Here is a 19799-nt window from a genome sequence, read left to right as displayed (position 1 = left end):
CAGCAGGGGGCCGGTGATGGGGGAGCAGGGGCTCAGCAGGGGGCGCTGTGAGGCGGGAGCAGGGGCTCAGCAGGGGCGCGGTGATGGCGGGGGCAGGGGGCTCAGCAGGGGGCGCGGTGATGGCGGGGGCAGGGGGCTCAGCAGGGGGCGCGGTGATGGCGGGGGCAGGGGGCTCAGCAGGGGGCGCGGTGAGGGCGGGAGCAGGGGGCTCAGCAGGGGGCGCGGTGATGGCGGGGGCAGGGGGCTCAGCAGCGGGCGCCGTGAGGGCGGGAGCAGGGGGCTCAGCAGGGGGCGCGGTGATGGCGGGGGCAGGGGGCTCAGCAGGGGGCGCCGTGAGGGCGGGAGCAGGGGGCTCAGCAGGGGGCGCGGTGAGGGCGGGAGCAGGGGGCTCAGCAGGGGGCGCGGTGATGGCGGGGGCAGGGGGCTCAGCGGGGGGCGCCGTGAGGGCGGGAGCAGGGGGCTCAGCAGGGGGCGCGGTGATGGCGGGGGCAGGGGGCTCAGCAGGGGGCGCGGTGATGGCGGGAGCAGGGGGCTCAGCAGGGGGCGCGGTGAGGGCGGGAGCAGGGGGCTCAGCAGGGGGCGCCGTGAGGGCGGGGGCAGGGGGCTCAGCAGGGGGCGCGGTGATGGCGGGAGCAGGGGGCTCAGCAGGGGGCGCGGTGAGGCGGAGCAGGGGGCTCAGCAGGGGCGCGGTGATGGCGGGAGCAGGGGGCTCAGCAGGGGGCGCGGTGATGGCGGGGGCAGGGGGCTCAGCAGGGGCGCCGTGAGGGCGGGAGCAGGGGGCTCAGCAGGGGGCGCGGTGATGGCGGGAGCAGGGGGCTCAGCAGGGGGCGCGTGAGGGCGGGAGCAGGGGGCTCAGCAGGGGGCGCGGTGAGGGGGGGACAGGGGGCTCAGCAGGGGGCGCGGTGATGGCGGGAGCAGGGGGCTCAGCAGGGGGCGCGGTGATGGCGGGGTAGGGGCTCAGCGGGGGCGCGTGAGGGGGGGGCAGGGGGCTCAGCAGGGGGCGCGGTGATGGCGGGAGCAGGGGGCTCAGCAGGGGGCGCCGTGAGGGCGGGGGCAGGGGGCTCAGCAGGGGGCGTGGTGATGGCGGGAGCAGGGGGCTCAGCAGGGGGCGCGGTGATGGCGGGAGCAGGGGGCTCAGCAGGGGGCGCGGTGATGGCGGGAGCAGGGGGCTCAGCAGGGGGCGGTGGTGATGGCGGGGCAGGGGGCTCAGCAGGGGGCGCGGTGATGGCGGGGCAGGGGGCTCAGCAGGGGGCGCGTGAGGGGGCGCAGGGGGCTCAGCAGGGGGCGCGGTGATGGGGGGCAGGGGGCTCAGCAGGGGGCGCCGTGAGGCGGGGGGGGGGGCTCAGCAGGGGGCGCGGTGATGGCGGGAGCAGGGGGCTCAGCAGGGGGTGCCGTGAGGGCGGGAGCAGGGGGCTCAGCAGGGGGCGCGGTGATGGCGGGAGCAGGGGGCTCAGCAGGGGGCGCCGTGATGGCGGGAGCAGGGGGCTCAGCAGGGGGCGCGGTGATGGCGGGGGCAGGGGCTCAGCAGGGGGCGCCGTGAGGCGGGCAGGGGGCTCAGCAGGGGCGCGGTGATGGCGGGGCAGGGGGCTCAGCGGGGGCGCCGTGATGGCGGGAGCAGGGGGCTCAGCGGGGGCGCGGTGATGGCGGGAGCAGGGGGCTCAGCAGGGGGCGCGGTGATGGCGGGGCAGGGGGCTCAGCAGGGGGCGCGGTGATGGCGGGGCAGGGGGCTCAGCAGGGGGGCGGTGAGGGCGGGGCAGGGGGCTCAGCAGGGGGCGCGCGTGAGGGCGGAGCAGGGGGCTCAGCAGGGGGCGCGGTGATGGCGGGAGCAGGGGGCTCAGCAGGGGGCGCCGTGAGGGCGGGGGCAGGGGGCTCAGCAGGGGGCGCGGTGATGGCGGGAGCAGGGGGCTCAGCAGGGGGCGCGGTGATGGCGGGGGCAGGGGGCTCAGCAGGGGGCGCGGTGATGGCGGGGGCAGGGGGCTCAGCAGGGGGCGCCGTGAGGGCGGGAGCAGGGGTCTCAGCAGGGGGCGCGGTGATGGCGGGGGCAGGGGGCTCAGCAGGGGGCGCCGTGAGGGCGGGAGCAGGGGGCTCAGCAGGGGGCGCGGTGATGGCGGGAGCAGGGGGCTCAGCAGGGGGCGCCGTGAGGGCGGGAGCAGGGGGCTCAGCAGGGGGCGCGGTGAGGGCGGGGACAGGGGGCTCAGCAGGGGGCGCGGTGATGGCGGGAGCAGGGGGCTCAGCAGGGGGCGCGGTGATGGCGGGAGCAGGGGGCTCAGCGGGGGGCGCCGTGAGGGCGGGAGCAGGGGGCTCAGCAGGGGGCGCGGTGATGGCGGGAGCAGGGGGCTCAGCAGGGGGCGCCGTGAGGGCGGGAGCAGGGGGCTCAGCAGGGGGCGCCGTGATGGCGGGAGCAGGGGGCTCAGCAGGGGGCGCGGTGATGGCGGGGGCAGGGGGCTCAGCAGGGGGCGCGGTGATGGCGGGAGCAGGGGGCTCAGCAGGGGGCGCGGTGATGCGGGGATGCTCCCTCCACACAGTCAGTGTTGACCTCATGGATCTAGGGTTGAGGTGGACATGGGGAGAATCAAGCCATGGCTAGAAGATGGGGGTGGGGAAAGAGACCAGACGTGGGGTGGGGAGTGGGGGACAGCAGGGGCGACCCAGGGTTGGGGGGCAGGGCTCAGACCCTTCCAGGGGTGGGTAGAGTCATGGCCTGTCTCTATCTTACCCCCATCCTGAGGTTGAGCCCTAATATTGGGGGGGTGGACATGCTCTCTGCCCCCCATCCCGGTTGCTAGGACACAGCCCATGCAGGGTGGGGGCAGAGTGGGTGTGGGGGGGCACTGGCTGCCTGTCTCTGTCCGTCTCCGATTCCCTGGCCAGGTGCCAGAGCCGGGAATCGCCCCAGGTACCCCCATGTGGATCCCTCTGCCGGGGTCCCCGGGGCTGGGAGAGCAGGGGGCTGCCGGTCTCCGGCAGAGCCGCGCCAGGGCTGGATTCCGCATGTGGTGGCTGGGTGCCAGGTCCCCGATTCCCGCCCTGCTGCCCCCCCCCCCCCCGCCCTGGCAGCCAGCTGAGGATGCAGACTCCTGATGTGCTTGTTTCCATGGCAACCCCCCATGGCCTGCATCGGGGTTTCCATTATTCATCCCTGCAGGGCCACCCCAACAGACAGCGCCGCAGGGACCAGGGCGGGGGCTCAGTGGGGGGCGCTGTGCTGTGGGGAGCAGGGCAGGGTGGGCGCTGGGCTGCAGGGAGTGGGGCGGGGGATCATTGGCGGGCGCTGTGCTGTGTGGAGCAGGGCAATGGGGGCACTGGGCTGAAGGGAGCAGGGTGGGGGATCAGTAGGGGGCGCTGTGCTGTGGGGAGCAGGGCAGGGGAGTGTTGGGGGCGCTGAGCTGCAGGGAGTGGGGTGCGGGCTCAGTGGGGTGCGCTGTGCTAAGAGGAGCATGGCAGGGGGGTCGCTGGGATGCAGGGAGAGTGGCAGACGCTCAGTGGGGGGCTCTGTGCTGTGGGGAGCAGGGCAGGGGTCTCGCTGGGGGCGTTGGGATGTGAGGAGCAGGGCAGGGTGGGTGCTGGGGGCGCTGTGCTGCAGGGAGTGGGGTGGGGGCTCAGTGGGGGGCGCTGTTCTGTGTGGAGCAGGGCAGGGGGGGCGCTGGGCTGCAGGGAGTGGAGCTTGGGCTCATTGGGGCTGCTGTGCAGCAGGGTGGAGGGCTGGGGGCGCTGGGCTGCAGGGAGTTGGGCGGGGACTCAGTGGGGGGCACTATGCCGTGGGGAGCAGGGCAGGGGGGGCGCTGGGCAGCAGGGAGTGGGGCGGGGGCTCGTTGGGGGGCGCTGTTCTGTGTGGAGGAGGGCAATGGCGCTGGGCTGCAGGGAGTGGGGCAGGGGCTTAGTGGGGGTTACTGTGCTGTGGGGAGCAGGGCAGGTGGCTCGCTGGGGGAGCTATGCTGTGGGGAGCAGGGAAGGGGGGTGCTGGGGGCGCTGGGCTGCAGGGAGTGGGGTGGGGGCTCAATGGGGGGTGCTATGCTGTGGGGAGCTAGGCAGGGAGGGCACTGTGCTGTGGGGAGCAGGACAGGGAGAGCGCTGGGCTGCAGGGAGTGGGGCCTGGGCTCAGTGGGGTGGCTGTGCAGTGGGGTGGAGGGTTGGGGGTGCTGGGCTGCAGAAAGTGGGGTGGGGGTTCAGTGGGGGGCACTATGCTGTGGGGAGCAGGGCGGGGGGGTGCTGGGCTGCAGGGAGTGGGGTGGGGGCTCAATGGGGGGCGCTATGCTGTGGGGAGCAGGGCAGGGGGGGCACTGGGCTGCAGGGAGTGGGGTGGGGGCTCAGTGTGGGGCGCTATGCTGTGGGGAGCAGGGCACGGGTGGCGCTAGGCTGCAGGGAGTAGAGCGTGGGCTCATTGTGGCGGCTGTGCTTTGGGGAGGATGGCTGGGGGTGCTGGGCTGCAGGGAGTGGGGTGGGGGCTCAGTGGGGGGTGCTGTGCTGTGGGGAGCAGGGCAGGGGGGGCGCTGGGCTGCAGGGAGTGGGGCGGGGGCTCAGTGGGGGGCGCTGTGCTGTGGGGAGCAGGACAGGGCGGGCACTGGTCTGCAGGGAGTGGGGCGGGGGCTCAGTGGGGGGCGCTGTGCTGTGGGGAGCAGGGCAGGGGGGGCGCTGGGCTGCAGGGAGTGGGGTGCGGGCTCAGTTGGGGGTGCTGTGCTGTGGGGAGCAGTACAGGGCGGGCGCTGGGCTGCAGGGAGTGGGGCGGGGGCGCAGTGGGGGGCGCTGTGCTGTGGGGAGCAGGGCAGTGTGGGCGCTGGGCTGCAGGGAGTGGGGTGGGGTCTCGTTGGGGGGCGCTGTTCTGTGTGGAGGAGGGCAGTGGGGGCGCTGGGCAGCAGGGAGTGGGGTGGGGACTCAGTGAGGGGTGCAGTGCTTTGGGGAGCAGGGCAGGGGGCTCGCTGGGGGCTCTGTGCTGCAGGGAGTGGGGCGGGGGCTTGTTGGGGGGCGCTGTTCTGTGTGGAGCAGGGCAGGGGGGGCGCTGGGCTGCAGGGAGTGGGGCGAGGGCTCGTTGGGGGACGCTGTTCTGTGTGGAGCAGGGCAGGGGGGGCGCTGGGCTGCAGGGAGTGGGGCGGGGGCTCAGTTGGGGGCGCTGTGCTGTGGGGAGCAGGGCAGGGGGCTCGCTGGAGGCGCTGGGCTATGAGGAGTAGGGCAGGGTGGGTGCTGGGGGCGCTCGGCTGCAGAGAGTGGGGTGGGGGCTCAGTGGGGGGCGCTATGCTGTGGGCAGCAGGAAAGGGGGGGCGCTGGGCTGCAGGGAGTGGGGTGGAGGCTCAGTTGGGGGCGCTGTGCTGTGGGGAGCAGGACAGGGCGGGCGCTGGGCTGCAGGGAGTGGGGCGGGGGCTCAGTGGGGGACGCTGTGCTGTGGGGAGCAGGGCAGTGCGGGTGCTGGACTGCAGGGAGTGGGGCAGGGGCTCAGTGGGGGACGCTGTGCTGTGGGGAGCAGGGCAGGGGGGGCGCTGGGGGGCTGGGCTGCAGGGAGTGGGGCGGGGGCTCGTTGGGGGGCACTGTGCTGTGTGGAGCAGGGCAGTGGAGGCGCTGGGCTGCAGGGAGTGGGGCGGGGGCTCAGTGGGGGGCGCTGTGCTGTGGGGAGTAGGGCGGGGGCTCGCTGGGGGCGGGTTATTGGCTTCACCAGGGGTTTCCTGTGCCTTGCCGCAGTGATCGGGCTGCTGCGAATGACACGGGCGTCTCGGCCCCTCCCTGTCTCAGGCTCCTGTGCTGTGTTATGTGCCGCTGTTCCCCGGCTGCCCCACCCCAGAGGTGGCTGCATCTCAGGGCCGGGTGAGCCCTCTCCGGGGCTGGGGTAGCTCAGGGGTTCGTCTCTCTCTCTTCTCTCTCCAGATGGCCGCGGACACGGGGATCCCTTCTCTTATGGTGAGTGGGGCCACCCGTGTGGCTGCCCCATGGGCTGATGTTTCTGCGCTGCTGGGAGGGGGCCGGAGTTGTCCCCGTTTGCGGCTCCACGGTCGGGCACCCTCCGTGGTGCCCCCTGGCCCAGCTCCCATCTGGGGTGTCTGCTGGACCATGAGCCCTCACTAGAGCTGGTGGGAGCTGCGGGGGCAGGGGGTAGCGGGCTGGGGCGGGAGGGCTGTGGGGCTATGGGGTCGGGGCGAGCAGCTGGGGGGTTGTCTGTCTCTGACCCCCCTCTCCTCCCAGACTACGACACCCTGCGTGTGGTCGGCCTTGTCCTGGCCATTGTCATGTTCGTGGTGGGCATCTTGACAGCGCTGAGTGAGTGATCCTCCGTCTGGCCCCTCAACCCCCCCAAACTCCCCTGGATGGCCCCGTAACACCCCTAAACCCCTCAGCAGGCCCTAGAACCCTTCTGTACCCCCAGCTGGCCCCTCAACCCCCTCAGCAGGGTCCCCAACCTCACAACCCCCCCATAACCCCCCAACCACCCAGCAGGCCCCCCAAGCCCCCCAACCCCCCAGCAGAGTCTTCAGTCCCCCCCAAACTCCCCTGGCCAGCCCCATAATGTCCCTAACCCCCCTCCCAGCCGGCCCCATAACCCCTCCAACCACCCAACAGGCCCCCCAAACTCCCCCGGCTGGCCCCTGAACCCCCCAGAAGCTCCCCCACCCCCCAAACAGGCCAGCAGGCCCCAGAACCCACCTGAACCCCCCAGCAGGCCCCCCAACCCCGAAAACTCCCCCAGCCGGCTTCATATCCCCCCAAACTCCCCTGGCTGGCCCCTGAACCACCCCAAACCTCCCACAAGACCCCCAACACCCAAGTCCCCTGGCTGGCCACTAAACTCCAGCCAGCCACCATCCCCGAATCTTGCTGGCCAGCCCTGCAAACCCCTGAACCCCAACCCTGCAACTGGCCCCACAACCCCCCTGAATTTCCTCAGCTGACCCCCTTCCTCCTGGCCAGCCTCCAACCTCGAACCCCCTCCCCCAGCTGGACTCCCAAGTCCCCAAACTCCCCCGGCCAGGCCCCCAACCCTCCCAAGCACCCTGGCTTGCCCCTAAAACCCTCAGCCAAATCCAAATCCCACACCGCACCAGGCGGCCGGCCGGCCCCCAGCCAGCCCTCTGCCCCCAAACTCTTCCGGCTGGACCCCTAGCTCCTCTAACCTCTGGCCTCCCCCTCAAACCGTCCCTGAACACCAAACCCCCCCAGCCAGCCCCTTGAACTTCCCTGAACACTGAAACCCCCCAGCTGGCCACTCGAACCCCCAAAACATGGACCCCCACCCCGACCTGCCTGCCAACCCTGCCCCTGAGCTTCCCAGCCAGCCTCTAAACCCCGCAGCCAGCCCTCCACCCCGAATCCCAGTGTCGCTCCACAGCCCCCGTGACTCTTGAACCCCCCCAGCCAGCCCCCCAACCCCCTGGCCAGTTTCCCACCTCCAAACTCCCCTGGCTGGTCCCCCAAACCTCCCAAACCCCTGGCCAGCCCCTAACCCACCCCCAAACTTCACTGGCTGCCCCCTGAACCCTCCTGAACCCCCTCAGCCAGCGCCCCAATCCCCCTTGAACCCTGAACCCCCTCAGCTGGCCCTAAACCCCCTGGCCAGTTCCCCACCCTCTGAACCCCTCTGATTGGCCTCCCAAACCTCCCAGAACCCACCCACCCCAAGCTGGGCCTTTGTACCCCAAACTCCCTGGCTAGCTCCCCAAACTCCCAAAGTTGGCCCCTCGGCCAGCCACCTGTACCCCAAACCCTGGTCAGGCCCTCTGTGCCCCAGAGCCACCCCCCAGCCAGCCCCTTACCTGCCCCCCTGAACTTCACCCTTCCCACACAACTGCTCCCTCCACCCCTTCCCCTTTGGTCTCCTGCCCCATCATCTGCCCCCAAATCCCTCCTGCCCCCAGCTGCCCCATCTCATTCTCTCTCTCTCTTCCCTGCAGGTAAGAAATTCAAATGTAAAAAGTCCGACTCCAGGTAGGTGCTGCACCCCCCCCGCTATAACTACCCCCCTTGCTCCCCGGCCCCCTTGGCAGGCTCCCCACTGCCTCCTTCTCTAACTACTCCCAGGGGCAGCTCCCCCCATTGTAACTGCCCCCCTTTGACCCACGGAGCAGCTCCCCACATTGTAATTGCCCCTGGCCCCCTGGAGAAGACCCCCACTGTCCCCCAGGGGCAGGTCCCCCACTCTAACAGCCTCCCAACCCCCTGGTGCAGACCCCCACTTCCCCCCACTCTAGCTGCCCCCCACAGTCCCACCAGCCCTCCTTGACCTCCTCCCCACAATTTACCTGTCTCCCCTTTTGTGTCCCTCCTCAGCCTATCGGAGGCCAGGCAACCAGGAAAGACCCCAAGTAAGTGAAGGTCGGGGGGCTGTATGAGGGAGGGGGGTATCCCTGCTGCCCCCCCCCCGGCTGGCATCAGACTGTCCTATAGAGGGAGGGGTTGTCCCTCTGTTGGGGGAGGCTGGGGGGGGGATCAGGTGAGGCTCCCCCATCCAGCTGCTGCTTTGTCTCCACTGAAGAAGGATGTTGCCAGGGATGTGAGGGCACCATGGTAACGCCATGGCAACGCCCTCCTGCAGTTGCTGAAGCATCTTCCCAGCTGGGGCTGGAGGGGGGGGAGGAAACTCCTGGACACTGGGGGTCCCCTCAGGCCCTGATCTCCCCTGTCCCTCTCTCACTCCTCCCCCTCCCCCCGTTTCTCTTGCAGCTCCAGCAGGCAGCGTGTAGGCCTGGTGCCTGGAAAGTAGCGCCCCCCTCTGGCTGGGGGGTGCAGACCCTGCTGCCCCCCCCCGCCCAGGACAGCTCCAAGACCTCGGCTCCAGAGCCCGGCGACATCCGTGGGGGCAGGAAAGGGGGAAGCCTGTTATCTGAGCCTCCATCTTTTAGAACCTCTGCCTCCAATTGGTTGGCGAGCCCATTGCATGCTGGGAGCAGGCACCATATGCAGGGAGGGGGGGTCTCTTAGCCTCACTTGCCCCCCCATCTTGACCCATTGGGTCCCCTTCACTTCCTGTCCCCCCCAGCGCATGTGACTCCCATGCCATTACTGCTTTGCTTACGGCACCCCCCTCCCCGCTGCATCGGGCGGGTGCTCCATGTGGGGGGATGGCCACACACCACCAGAACACCCCACCAGGCCCAGACACAGGCCTCACCTGGGCCCGGGGCCCTGGGCCCTAGGCCAGCAGCTGGATGCTGACAGGGTGCTGCTTTCATGATGTGTTTTCAGCTGCCCCCAGGGGGCGCCACCCTGTGGTTGCCCCCCACATCCCCAAGCACGGGGCAGAGCAGACCCAGCGCTCAATAAACATGGGATTGTTTCTTACTTTGTTTTTCTGACTTTGTTACTTTGTTATTCCGACTTTGTTATTCACCCCAATCGCCAATGCCCCTCATGCCCAACTTGCAGCCCCTGCTAGCCCAGCCCTGGGCTCTCCCACACCCAGGTCTGCTGGTGCCCCTCACTCATGACCCACACCCATTGTAGTACTACAGGCCCAGTGCTGAGGTGAGGGGGAATCTCCAGCAGCCATCAGCGGTACAGGGTTTATGACACACAGAGCAGTACTGATCCCCTCCAGCAAAGGGCAGCAGGGAAACACACACACACAAGATGGTGCAATTCTCTTTCTCATCTTTTCCACTGTGTGGGGTGCTCTTATCCTGGGGCAGCCTGTCTTCCACATGATGCCCACTCCCTGCGCTAGGTGCTGTATTTTCATCCTCCACATCTTGGTTCCATGTGTTCAGGACCATGCAAAGAAAGAACTGAGAAAGAACAGTGCAGCCACCTCTAGGGTGGGGCAGACTGGGAACACGTAACATTGCACGGGGATGGCTTGCCTGGTGCTGAAGTGCAGCCACCCATGGGCGGCAGGTGAATCCTCCATCGGGGAGGCTAGCCCCCTGCCCCTTCCAGCCCCCCTCAACCACCAGAGCCAGAGGAACCCCAAGCCCCCCACCGCAGCACGAGGAGCCCCATTCTGCCCCTGCCAGCTTCGGTGGAGAGGTGGAGTGAGGGCAGGAAGAGGAGCAGCATGGGCAGGGTGGGATGTGGGACGGGATGTGGGAGTGGGGCTTCGGGCCAAGTGTGGGCTGGGCCACGGCCTGGGTGCCCTTTCGCGGCAGCGCTCCAAACGTAGCAGGCTGGCGGCATGCCTCCAGAGGGAGGTGCGCCGCATCCTGCTGGGGGAGGTTTAGCCTCCCTGGCCTATTATACCCACCACCCATGCAGCCACCTCTGGGGTGGGGCAGCAGAGGAACAGCCGCACATAACGCCGCATGGGGACGGCTCACCCGGAGCACACTGTGGAGAACAGTGGCATTGTTCTCCAAGGCCATTCTTCAGGAGCTGAGCCCTTAGGTCCCAAGAGGGATCCACGGCTACACGCAGGTTTCTGGGATGTGTTTGTGTGTGTGTGTGTGGGGGGGGCAGCTGGAGTCCCCAGCACTGACCGGGACTGTAAGGGGCGAATGTTATGGGGGACCAAGCTGAGGACCTGCCCAGGAATAATGGAGAGGAATCTGGGACACGGCCCTACCCAGGGCAGGGCGAGGGGGAATGGGGTACAGGGCCTTTCCCCTCTGGGATCACCCGCTTCCCCCTGGCCCCATGTCTCTTGGCCACTTAGTGCCCTGGGGACAGGGCGGGTTTGGGCCCCAGAGGCCACTCAACTGGCCCCTCCCACCTGAGAGGGGGAGGAAAATCCAAACCTGGGGGCAGAGCTCTGAAAAAGGAAGACAGAGGCCCTATCCCAGCATGCCCCAGCCTTCCCAGCATGCCCCATGATGAGAAGATCTCCCAGCATGCATCACGGCAGAGTGGGACTCCCAAAATCCACCGGGCCTGAAGCAGGACTCCCAGCATGCACCACAAGCAGAGCAGAGCAGAGCTCCCAGCATGCACCAGGCCTGGAGTGGGACTCCCAGCATGCACCATGATCAGAGCAGAGCTCCCAGCATGCACTGGTCCTGGAGTGGTATTCCCAACATGCACTGGGGCTCACCACCAGCCTTGCCCTACCTCCTGTCCTGCTCCTGTTCCTGAATCTCTCCCGCCTACCCAGGGCACATCCCAGTGGGTAGGCTCCTGCTGGGCAGCCCTCAGCTGTGTGGGGCTGGGTAGAGTCCGGATCCCCACCTGCCCAGCTCCCTGGGGATAAGGAAATGACAGGGGGGCAGGAGGGGGGAATTGAGCACACTGAGATGCAGCCATCTCTGGGGCGAGGCAGCTGGGGAACATCTGCACATTACGCTGTATGGGGAAGGCTCGCCTCGTGCTGAGATGCAGCCACCTCTGGGGCAGGGCAGTTCTCTTCCTCTTCGTTTCCACTTCTCAGGGTTCCCTTCCATTTTGCAGCCACACCACTTGCAGACAAACAGTCCTCTGAGTGCATGCATGCACACACACACACACACACACACACACACACATGGTCTCTCTCACACACGCGCCTTGCAGGAAGTACAGGCGGGAGGAAATGACTTGTGAGGCCTCGTTCTGCCGCCCGACAGCTTCCCTCCCACTCCTGCTCACACACCGTCCCAGCGCCTGCTGCCATGAGGGTGAGTCCCCACCCCCCATTCCGGACGCCTGGGTTCCCCGGCCAGCTGTGCCCCCAATCCAGCACCACGACCCCGACTTCCTGCCACGTGTGACCCCGGCTGCAGGAGGTGGGGTGTTGAGTGGGGAGGGGCATGGGGAGCCAGGCAGGCTGGTGATGGGAACCAGGTGTCCTGGCCGCGGGGGGGCGGAGGAGGGGGAGAGGGGCCGGCAAGGGGCAGGGGAGAGGGGGGGCCCCTGGGAGGGAACCAGGCCACCAGGTTGATGTGCATATGGGGCTGCAGCTAACAGTTGTAGACCTACATCCCCCGACATGGCATCTGGTCCCTATCTCTCTGTCTGTCTCTGTGCACCCTCCACCCCAGCTGAATCATCTGCCCTGTGAGCCAGCCGTGTCCAGTCCCCAGGTGATGTCCAGTCACCAGGCCCCTGGGAGCCAGCGTGAGTTCCAGGGCATTCACCTGCCCCGAGATCAGAGCAGCCCCCGCAGCCTGGCCTGACCCCCCTGGCCTCCTGGGCTGTTCACCATGCAGGGTGGGGGGTTCTCCTCTGTACCCTGGGATTGCATCAGAGTTCGATTTGTGTGTGTGTGTGTGGGGGGGGAGGGACAGCATTCTAGCTCGCAGGTTTGGGGATCAAACATGAGTCAGCTGGGAGCCTGAGCCCGCCGCTGGGAGAGGAGAGATCTGCCCAGAGTGTGGCCGGTGTGGTGATGCTGCCTGAGTCTGCTGCGAGCCTGAGCCCGTCGCTGGGGACAGCGGCTCCCCCAGTAGCTCATAAATCAAGAAGGCAAATCCCCCCCATCCCCACCCCAGCATGGCTGGGTCTCTCCTCCCAGGCATCTCAGGCTCTGAAAACGTTTCACGCACGTCGGTCACCTTAGTAGCCCCTCGTGGCTAGTCTGATTCAGAATATAAATATATATAGTGGTGCAGCTCAGCCCAGGGCAGGGCTAGCAGGTGCTTCAGGACAGGAGTGAGGGGCACCGGCAGAGCTGGAGGCGGGCTCAGGCCTAGGCTGGCAGGGGGCTGCGGGTGGGAGTGAGGGACACCGGCAGAGCCCAGGACAATTGAATCACTCTGGTTTTGCTGCAGGTCCAGATCTCCATATTGTTCTTGTTCCTGGGCCTGGTCCCGGGCCTGGTTCTGGCTCAGCAAGGTAAGTGTCACCTGCCTCTCCCGAGGGCACCACATGCTGGGTAGCACCAGCACCCACAGCCCTGGGGCACCAGACCCCTTGACTGACCAGGAAATCCAGTCTTGGGAAACATCTGTAGGAGGGACCAGTGGGGCTGGGAACCAGGAGTACTGGGTTCTATCCCAGCTCTGGGAGGGGATGGGGTCTAGTGGTTAGATCAGGGGGGCTGGGCGCCTGTTCTGCCCCCCTCTGTTTCTGTCCTTTTGCGTAACCTTGGGCATGTGTTTTTGCTTCTTTGTGTCTCGGGTTCCTTCTCTTGTAACCTTGATGACCTTGTAAACTGGAGTAATAGTATTAGGATGAAATTTAATAGTGAGAAGTGTAAGGTTATGCATTTAGGGATTAATAACAAGAATTTTAGTTATAAGTTGGGGACGCATCAATTAGAAGTAACGGAAGAGGAGAAGGACCTTGGAGTATTGGTTGATCATAGGATGACTATGAGATGCCAATTTTATATGGCTGTGAAAAAAGCTAATGCGGTTTTGAGATGCATCAGGAGAGGCATTTCCAGTAGGGATAAGGAGGTTTTAGTACCGTTATACAAGGCACTGGTGAGACCTCACCTAGAATACTGTGTGCAGTTCTGGTCTCCCATGTTTAAAAAGGATGAATTCAAACTGGAGCAGGTACAGAGAAGGGCTACTAGGATGATCCGAGGAATGGAAAACTTGTCTTATGAAAGGAGACTTAAGGAGCTTGGCTTGTTTAGCCTAACTAAAAGAAGGTTGAGGGGAGATATGATTGCTCTCTATAAATATATCAGAGGGATAAATATAGGAGAGGGAGAGGAATTATTTCAGCTCAGCACCTATGTGGACACAAGAACAAATGGGTATAAACTGGCCACCAGGAAGTTTAGACTTGAAATCAGACGAAGGTTTTTAACCATCAGAGGAGTGAAGTTTTGGAATAACCTTCCAAGGGAAGCAGTGGGGGCAAAAGTTCTATCTGGTTTTAAGATTCTACTCGATAAGTTTATGGAGGAGATGGTATGATGGGATAATGGGATTTTGGTAAGTAATTGATCTTTAAATATTCAGGGTAAATAGGCCAAATCCCCTGAGATGGGATATTAGATGGATGGGATCTGAGTTACTATAGAAAATTCTTTCCTGGGTATCTGGCTGGTGAATCTTGCCCATATGCTCAGGGTTTAGCTGATTGCCATATTTGGGGTCGGGAAGGAATTTTCCTCCAGGGCAGATTGGAGAGGCCCTGGAGGTTTTTCGCCTTCCTCTGTAGCATGGGGCATGGTTGACTTGAGGGAGGCTTCTCTGCTCCTTGAGGTCTTTAAACCATGATTTAAGGACTTCAATAGCTCAGACATGGGTGAGGTTTTTCATAGGAGTGGGTGGGTGAGATTCTGTGGCCTGAGCTGTGCAGGAGGTCGGACTAGATGATCAGAATGGTCCCTTCTGACCTTAGTATCTATGAATCTATGAATCTTTAGGGGTAGAAAGGGGAATCCCCCTCACTCAGGAGCTGTACAGGGAATATGATGTTTAGCAGAGTAGGTCTGTTTCCGGGCAGCGTGCACTGCTCGCACGCGTGCATATACACACACACGGAGCAGGGCTTGTCCTCTCCAGCAGGGGGCAGCAGGGACACACACACTCTTACCCAATGGAAGCTGGGTGGCTGAGGACAAGCTGAGGGTTGGGATCCCCCCACCCAGCCCCCAAAATATCCCTCCCAGCCCTTTGCTCCAACATATAACTCCATGAAGGATGTCGTAGCGATGACTTTGCTGGCTGAGACAACCCTTGCAGGTGAGCAGGAGGGTAAGTGCCAGCCCGGAGTCCAAGGCATGGACAGGCGTGCTGTGGGGAACAGGGCAGGGAGTGAGTAGGGGGCTGTGCAGCTGAGAGCAGAGTGGGGGGTCAGCAGGGGGCACCGGGTTGCAGGGAGCGGGCAGTCAGCAGAGGGCTCTGTGCTGCAGGGAGTGGGCTGGGACCCAGAAGGGGCGCTCTGTATGTGTGGGATCAGCCTGGTGCTGAGGGGTGTGCGTGTGTGTGTGTGTGTGTGTGTGTGTGTGAGATACAGACTAGCTGCTACACACACACATGGAGGCTTTTATTCTTCATCAGCAATCGTCACCCCGAGGCCCAAACTGGGGCAGGACTATGGCGTCATGACCCCGTCTGACCCCAACTTGGATTTGAGAGGTGAGTATCAGTGCCTGGCAGCCATCCCTGTGTGGCGTTATGTTCAGCTGTTCCCCAGCTGCTCCGCCCCAGAAGTGGCTGATCTGTTGTTTCTAATCTCAGTTCCTTCTTTGCATGACACGGCCAGAAGGAGACCAAGATGCAGAGGGGGAAAATACATCTAGCGCAGGGAGTGGACATCATGTGGAAGACGGTGACCAACTGTGGGAGCACTCCACTCCAGGCCAAGCCAGATCCCCTCCACGTAGCCCCAGTCATAGAATCATAGAATTATAGAAGATTAGGGTTGGAAGAGACCTCAAGGTCATCTAGTCCAATCCCCTGCTCAAAGCAGGATCAACCTCAACTAAATCATCCCAGCCAGGGCTTTCTCCATCCCCCCAATCATACAGCACATAACTGCTCTGCCCCAAAATGTGCCCCCCAGTTCCCCTAGCGGCAACACCCCAGTTAGGTGTGACTTGGCTGGGAAAAGCTCCCCACATAAGAGCTCAGCCTGTAAAGAGTGATAGGGACGTTAAAAATGGAAGAAGGACCAGCTGGGAGAGGAGGGGGTTGTGGGTCAGGAATGAGGGGCACTGGCCAAGCTGTTGAGGGGAACCCCAGGGCTGGGACAGCCAGGACTATGGGTTGGGAGTGAGGGGCACCGGCAGAGCTGGGGGTGGGGTGGGCAGAAGAGTCCAAGATCTGAGTCCCACCCTCCTTTCTTCTCCCCGCAGCCACCACAGGGTCTGGAGGCTCCAGTTCCAGCAGCATGAGCACAACCACTTCAGGTAGGAGAAATAACCAGCCCCCCACACATCCCACCCCAGAGGTGGCCGCAACTCGTGGCCAGGCAAGGGCTCCCTGGATGACCAGCCCCCCACGTCCCACCCCTGTTACCAGATTTGCCCGTTACTTTGGGGTACACTCATTTATTAGGGTTACTCTTTGGGGGGGTGTCTGTAATTCTATCCATGTATTGCTTGTGTCACTTGTGTTCTCACATGGAGCGCTATTTCTCCCTGCTGCAAGTCCCCTCCCAATGGAGCTATCCTGCAGGACCTTGGTTCCCCATGGCTGGGTTCCTCCGGCCCCAGAATCAGATGAACGCGCACCCACACCCACACCCACACGTTAGCAGAGCACATCTGAGCATACCGGGTCAATCAGGACTCCCAAACTGACCCCTTATATGTCCCCGAGCAGCACCTCCAAGCTGTCAACCTCATATGCCATGGGCACCGCACTGGAACAGAGCACCCCTGAGCTGGCTGGGTCGAGCAGCACCTCCAAGCTGTCACCCTCCTATGCCCCAGGTTCAGCACATCTCTATCCTCACTTCCACGTTACAGTGGTTCTGGTTGTAACCCACTTGATGAGCAAACCCCACAGGATTTTTGGGTGCTGCAGGGGTCTTTAGCTTAGGTAAGAGGAGCGTTGCTGCAGAGTGAATGGGGAAGCCAAAAACAAGAGAGAGAGAGAGAGAGAGAGAGAGGGAGGGAAGAAACCAGCTTAACCTTAAAAGTTATTTATTGCCTGGTAATAACCATACAAGGGGAGCCAAACAAACAAAAGAGTTACATTATTGCATCTAGAAAAGGAATACTTGTGGCACCTTAGAGACTAACAAATTTATTAGAGCATAAGCTTTCGTGAGCTACAGCTCACTTCATCGGATGCATTTGGTGGAAAAAAATGCATCCGATGAAGTGAGCTGTAGCTCACGAAAGCTTATGCTCTAATAAATTTGTTAGTCTCTAAGGTGCCACAAGTACTCCTTTTCTTTTTGCGAATACAGACTAACACGGCTGCTACTATGAAACCTATTATTGCATCTAGCTTCAATTTGATTACAAAAGTCAGGTTTAAAAAACTAACTGATCACACAAGTCAGGGTCAGAAGGCTGTACCTAGAGAGAGTGAGAGCTGGGTTCTTGCCACTCCGTGACGCTTGAACTGGTCAGGGTTCCCAGGTGGTGGGGGTAGTTGGGGGTCCGGAGTGCTGGAGCCAGGCAGAGCCCCCAGCATGATCAGTCAGGAGAGGATGAAATCCCAATGGAACTGATGCAGATGTTGGATCCAGGCATCAGAGCACTTTCTTGAGCATGGGTTGGGGTTTTTGTAGGGAAAGAACAATGGTTCAAGGGAGAACACTAGATTTGTTTATGGGTAAACTGGTGGCTCAAGGGAGGATACCAAAATTGTTTTGTTCAGGCTAGACAATAGGAACTGCTCATTCCTGACTATGGGCGGTGTTCCTTCAAGGGAGTTCACAATGCAATTAGGCAGGTTCAGTATTGCAGATCCCAATCAAGGATTTATTCCTAGAATTGGTCTGATAACGGCTGAGCTGAGTGCATGCAGGTGTGGGTTCATTAACATCTGGAGCAGGGATCCCCCATCATGCAGTTCGTCCCTGCTTTTCTGGTTGCCTTGGAATCTCTGTTCTCCATTCTGTATGCTAATGGTGATGCCTCCCTGTCCCATCTTCCATGCAAACGAGGCTAGGGGAGTCACCCTTGTCCGCAGGGCTGTAGGTGTGTCGCCCATGGCCTTTTCATTGCTTTTTGTAAGTCTTTCTTCTGATCAGCTTTGGTTCAAGTGGAGGCTGGAGGTCGGGGGGTCCTTCGTGAATCAGACAGGTTGGATACTGTACCCTGGTTCCCCAAGAATATAGAGCTGACAGGTAACACCCCAGAGGCGGCCGCAACTCAGGGCCGGGCGAGGGTTCCCTGGATAACCATGTCCCGCCCCAGAAGCAGCCACATCTTGGGGCTGAGCGAGGGGGTCTCTGGATAATCAGCCCCCTTATGTCTCATCCTAGCGGTGACCGCATCTCGGCGCTGGGTGAGGGCTCCCTGAATGACCAGCCCCCCTGTGCCCCATCCCAGAGGTAGCTGGTGGGGAGGGCAGGTCTCAGCTGGGATCTCTGAATCCTTTTCACTCCAGAGCTTGTTCTTTCCAGGCCCCAAGAGGCCTAAGACCCAGGTGATGAGCCGCAGAGAGCATGGGAGCTCGGCCAGATCAGGTTAGTGCCCCGGGGCTGGATTGGAGCCGGAGCCCTGCAGAGGGGAAAGGTCCCTGTCCCATTTCCTCCCCTCCCCTGAGCCAGGCATTTTGGGTAATTCTCTCTCTGCCCCCGCAGGAGCCGGCCAGAGCCAAGAGGAAATCTTCTCTTACGGTGGGTAGCAGCTGTCCCTGCCCCGAGCAGCAGGGGGTGCTGCTCTTCACCTCACTCCACTCACAGTCACCCCCTTCCCCCCTCCCTTCCAGATTACCACTCCCTGCGCAAGTGGGGCCTGATAGCTGCTGCCATCCTCTTCGTCCTGGGCATCCTCATCCTCACCTGTGAGTGGGGGCTGGGAGCCAGGACGCCTGCGTTCTCTCCCCAGCTCTGGGAGGGGAGTGGGGTCTGGTGGGTAGAGTGGGGCTGGGGGCTGGGAGCCAGGACGCCTGGGTTCTCTCCCCAGCTCTGGGAGGGGAGCGGGGTCTGGCGGGTAGAGCAGGGCTGGGGGCTGGGAGCCAGGACGCCTGGGTTCTCTCCCCAGCTCTGGGAGGGGAGTGGGGTCTGGCGGGTAGAGCGGGGCTGGGGGCTGGGAGCCAGGATGCCTGGGTTCACACTCATTCTCTCTCCATTCCCAGGTGGTAAATACGGGAAGTTCCCCGGATGTGGGGGCCGGAAGCGGAGGAGCTGAGAGCCGCCCCTGTCCTCTCTTGGGCTCTGCAGGGTCCCCCCAGCCCTCCTAAGCCCCTCTTCCTTTTCCTTGCAGCACCTACAATATCTCACGGCTCTGAGGCACCCCCTGCTGGGGGATCCCTGTGGGGCCAGACACTGCTTGGAGGGGCTGGCTCGGAGCCCCACAGCGATGCTGCATGCCTGAGGGGGCTGGGGCAGAACCAGCAGCATAGAACAGGGATCTGCTTAGTGCCCCCGGCTCCCTCCTCTGTGATTTGCCTATCAGACCCCTGACTCAGATCACCCCCGCCCATCCCCTCTAGACCCCAGCCAACTCCCCAGCCTGGATCCTCCATCCCTCTCTTTTCCCCCTCCCAGCCTTGTCCCCCGATCCCTGTCCCCTCCCTCTCCCAGCCTTGTTCCCCCATCTCTGTCCCCTCCCCCTTCCTGGCCTGGATTCTCATTCTTGTCCCCCCTTCAGGCCTTATCCCCCCCAGTCTGAGTCTCCAGCCTGCACCTGGCCTGTCCCCCGCATCCCTGTTCCCCCAACCTGTCTCTGAGCGCCGGTCGCCCTGTGTTGTATTTTGATGACATTAAATGACTCCCTCTGGGGAAGCAAAGTGTCTGTGAGCCTCTCATGCAGCAGGGCACGGGGGCGGGAGTCAGGACTCCTGGGTTCTATCCCCAGCTCCTGGAGGGGAATGGGGTCTAGTGGGTGAGAGCAGGGGCTGGGAGCCAGGATTCCTGGGTTCCATCTGTGGCTGTGGGAGGGGAGCACTGGTAGCTCTTGCCCCTTCTGGTGGCAGCAGGGCTCCATTAGCACTTTGCTGAGCTCAGGCCGGTTCAAGGGGCTCAGAGAGTTGGCTGCCATGGGCTTTAGTGAATGAAAACAACCAAGGGCAGGAATTTCCCCCTGGGTGGGGCCAGCTCTGTGCTGGTTGCTCAGGTCCTGAACTGTGCTCAGATAATGAGCTACAGGTGGCTGCATCTCAGCACTGGGTGAGCTGTCCCCTTGTGGTGTTATGTGTGGCTGTTCCCCAGCTGCTCCACTCCAGAGGTAGGGGCTGTTGTTCAGGGTCAGGGACTGGAAAGTAGAGGGTTAATATCATAGGGCTTTCACTCACACCATCACTCCTGCAACGGAAATGGACTCCTCTGCACAAATCATCTCAGACCCATATCCCTGGGATTGTGTATGCAGAGCACTGAGATGCAGTCACATCTGGGGTAGGGCAGATGGGGAACAGCCGCATGAGGACAGCTTTCCCAGCGCTGGGATG

The 19799-nt window shown here is 63.3% G+C and overlaps 1 protein-coding gene across 5 annotated transcripts; it reads left to right on the top strand.

Moving 5' to 3' along the window:
• Positions 1 to 11343: 11343 nt before the first annotated feature.
• LOC119847884 (FXYD domain-containing ion transport regulator 5-like) lies at positions 11344 to 19134 on the top strand. Of its 5 annotated transcripts, none has more exons than XM_043502003.1 (10): positions 11344 to 11498; positions 12591 to 12654; positions 14784 to 14861; positions 14989 to 15054; positions 15581 to 15634; positions 17809 to 17871; positions 17989 to 18024; positions 18117 to 18191; positions 18486 to 18532; positions 18612 to 19134. In XM_043502003.1, the coding sequence occupies exons 1-10, from the start codon at positions 11493 to 11495 to the stop codon at positions 18636 to 18638; spliced, it is 516 nt and encodes a 171-aa protein (XP_043357938.1). In that variant the 5' UTR covers positions 11344 to 11492; the 3' UTR covers positions 18639 to 19134. The 5 variants fall into 5 exon arrangements, with proteins under 5 accessions (XP_043357938.1, XP_043357936.1, XP_043357940.1 ...); XM_043502001.1 differs by lacking the exon at positions 18612 to 19134 and adding an exon at positions 14409 to 14477 and having other exon boundaries at positions 18486 to 18538; XM_043502004.1 differs by lacking the exon at positions 14989 to 15054 and adding an exon at positions 14409 to 14465 and having other exon boundaries at positions 11345 to 11498.
• The last annotated feature ends 665 nt before the right edge of the window (positions 19135 to 19799 follow it).

This window comes from Dermochelys coriacea, chromosome 24, assembly GCF_009764565.3.
Source record: "Dermochelys coriacea isolate rDerCor1 chromosome 24, rDerCor1.pri.v4, whole genome shotgun sequence".
In the NCBI taxonomy this organism is placed as follows: Eukaryota; Metazoa; Chordata; order Testudines; family Dermochelyidae; genus Dermochelys; species Dermochelys coriacea.
Note: the sequence above shows the minus strand (reverse complement) of the source record. Positions and strands in the feature narration are given on the sequence as shown.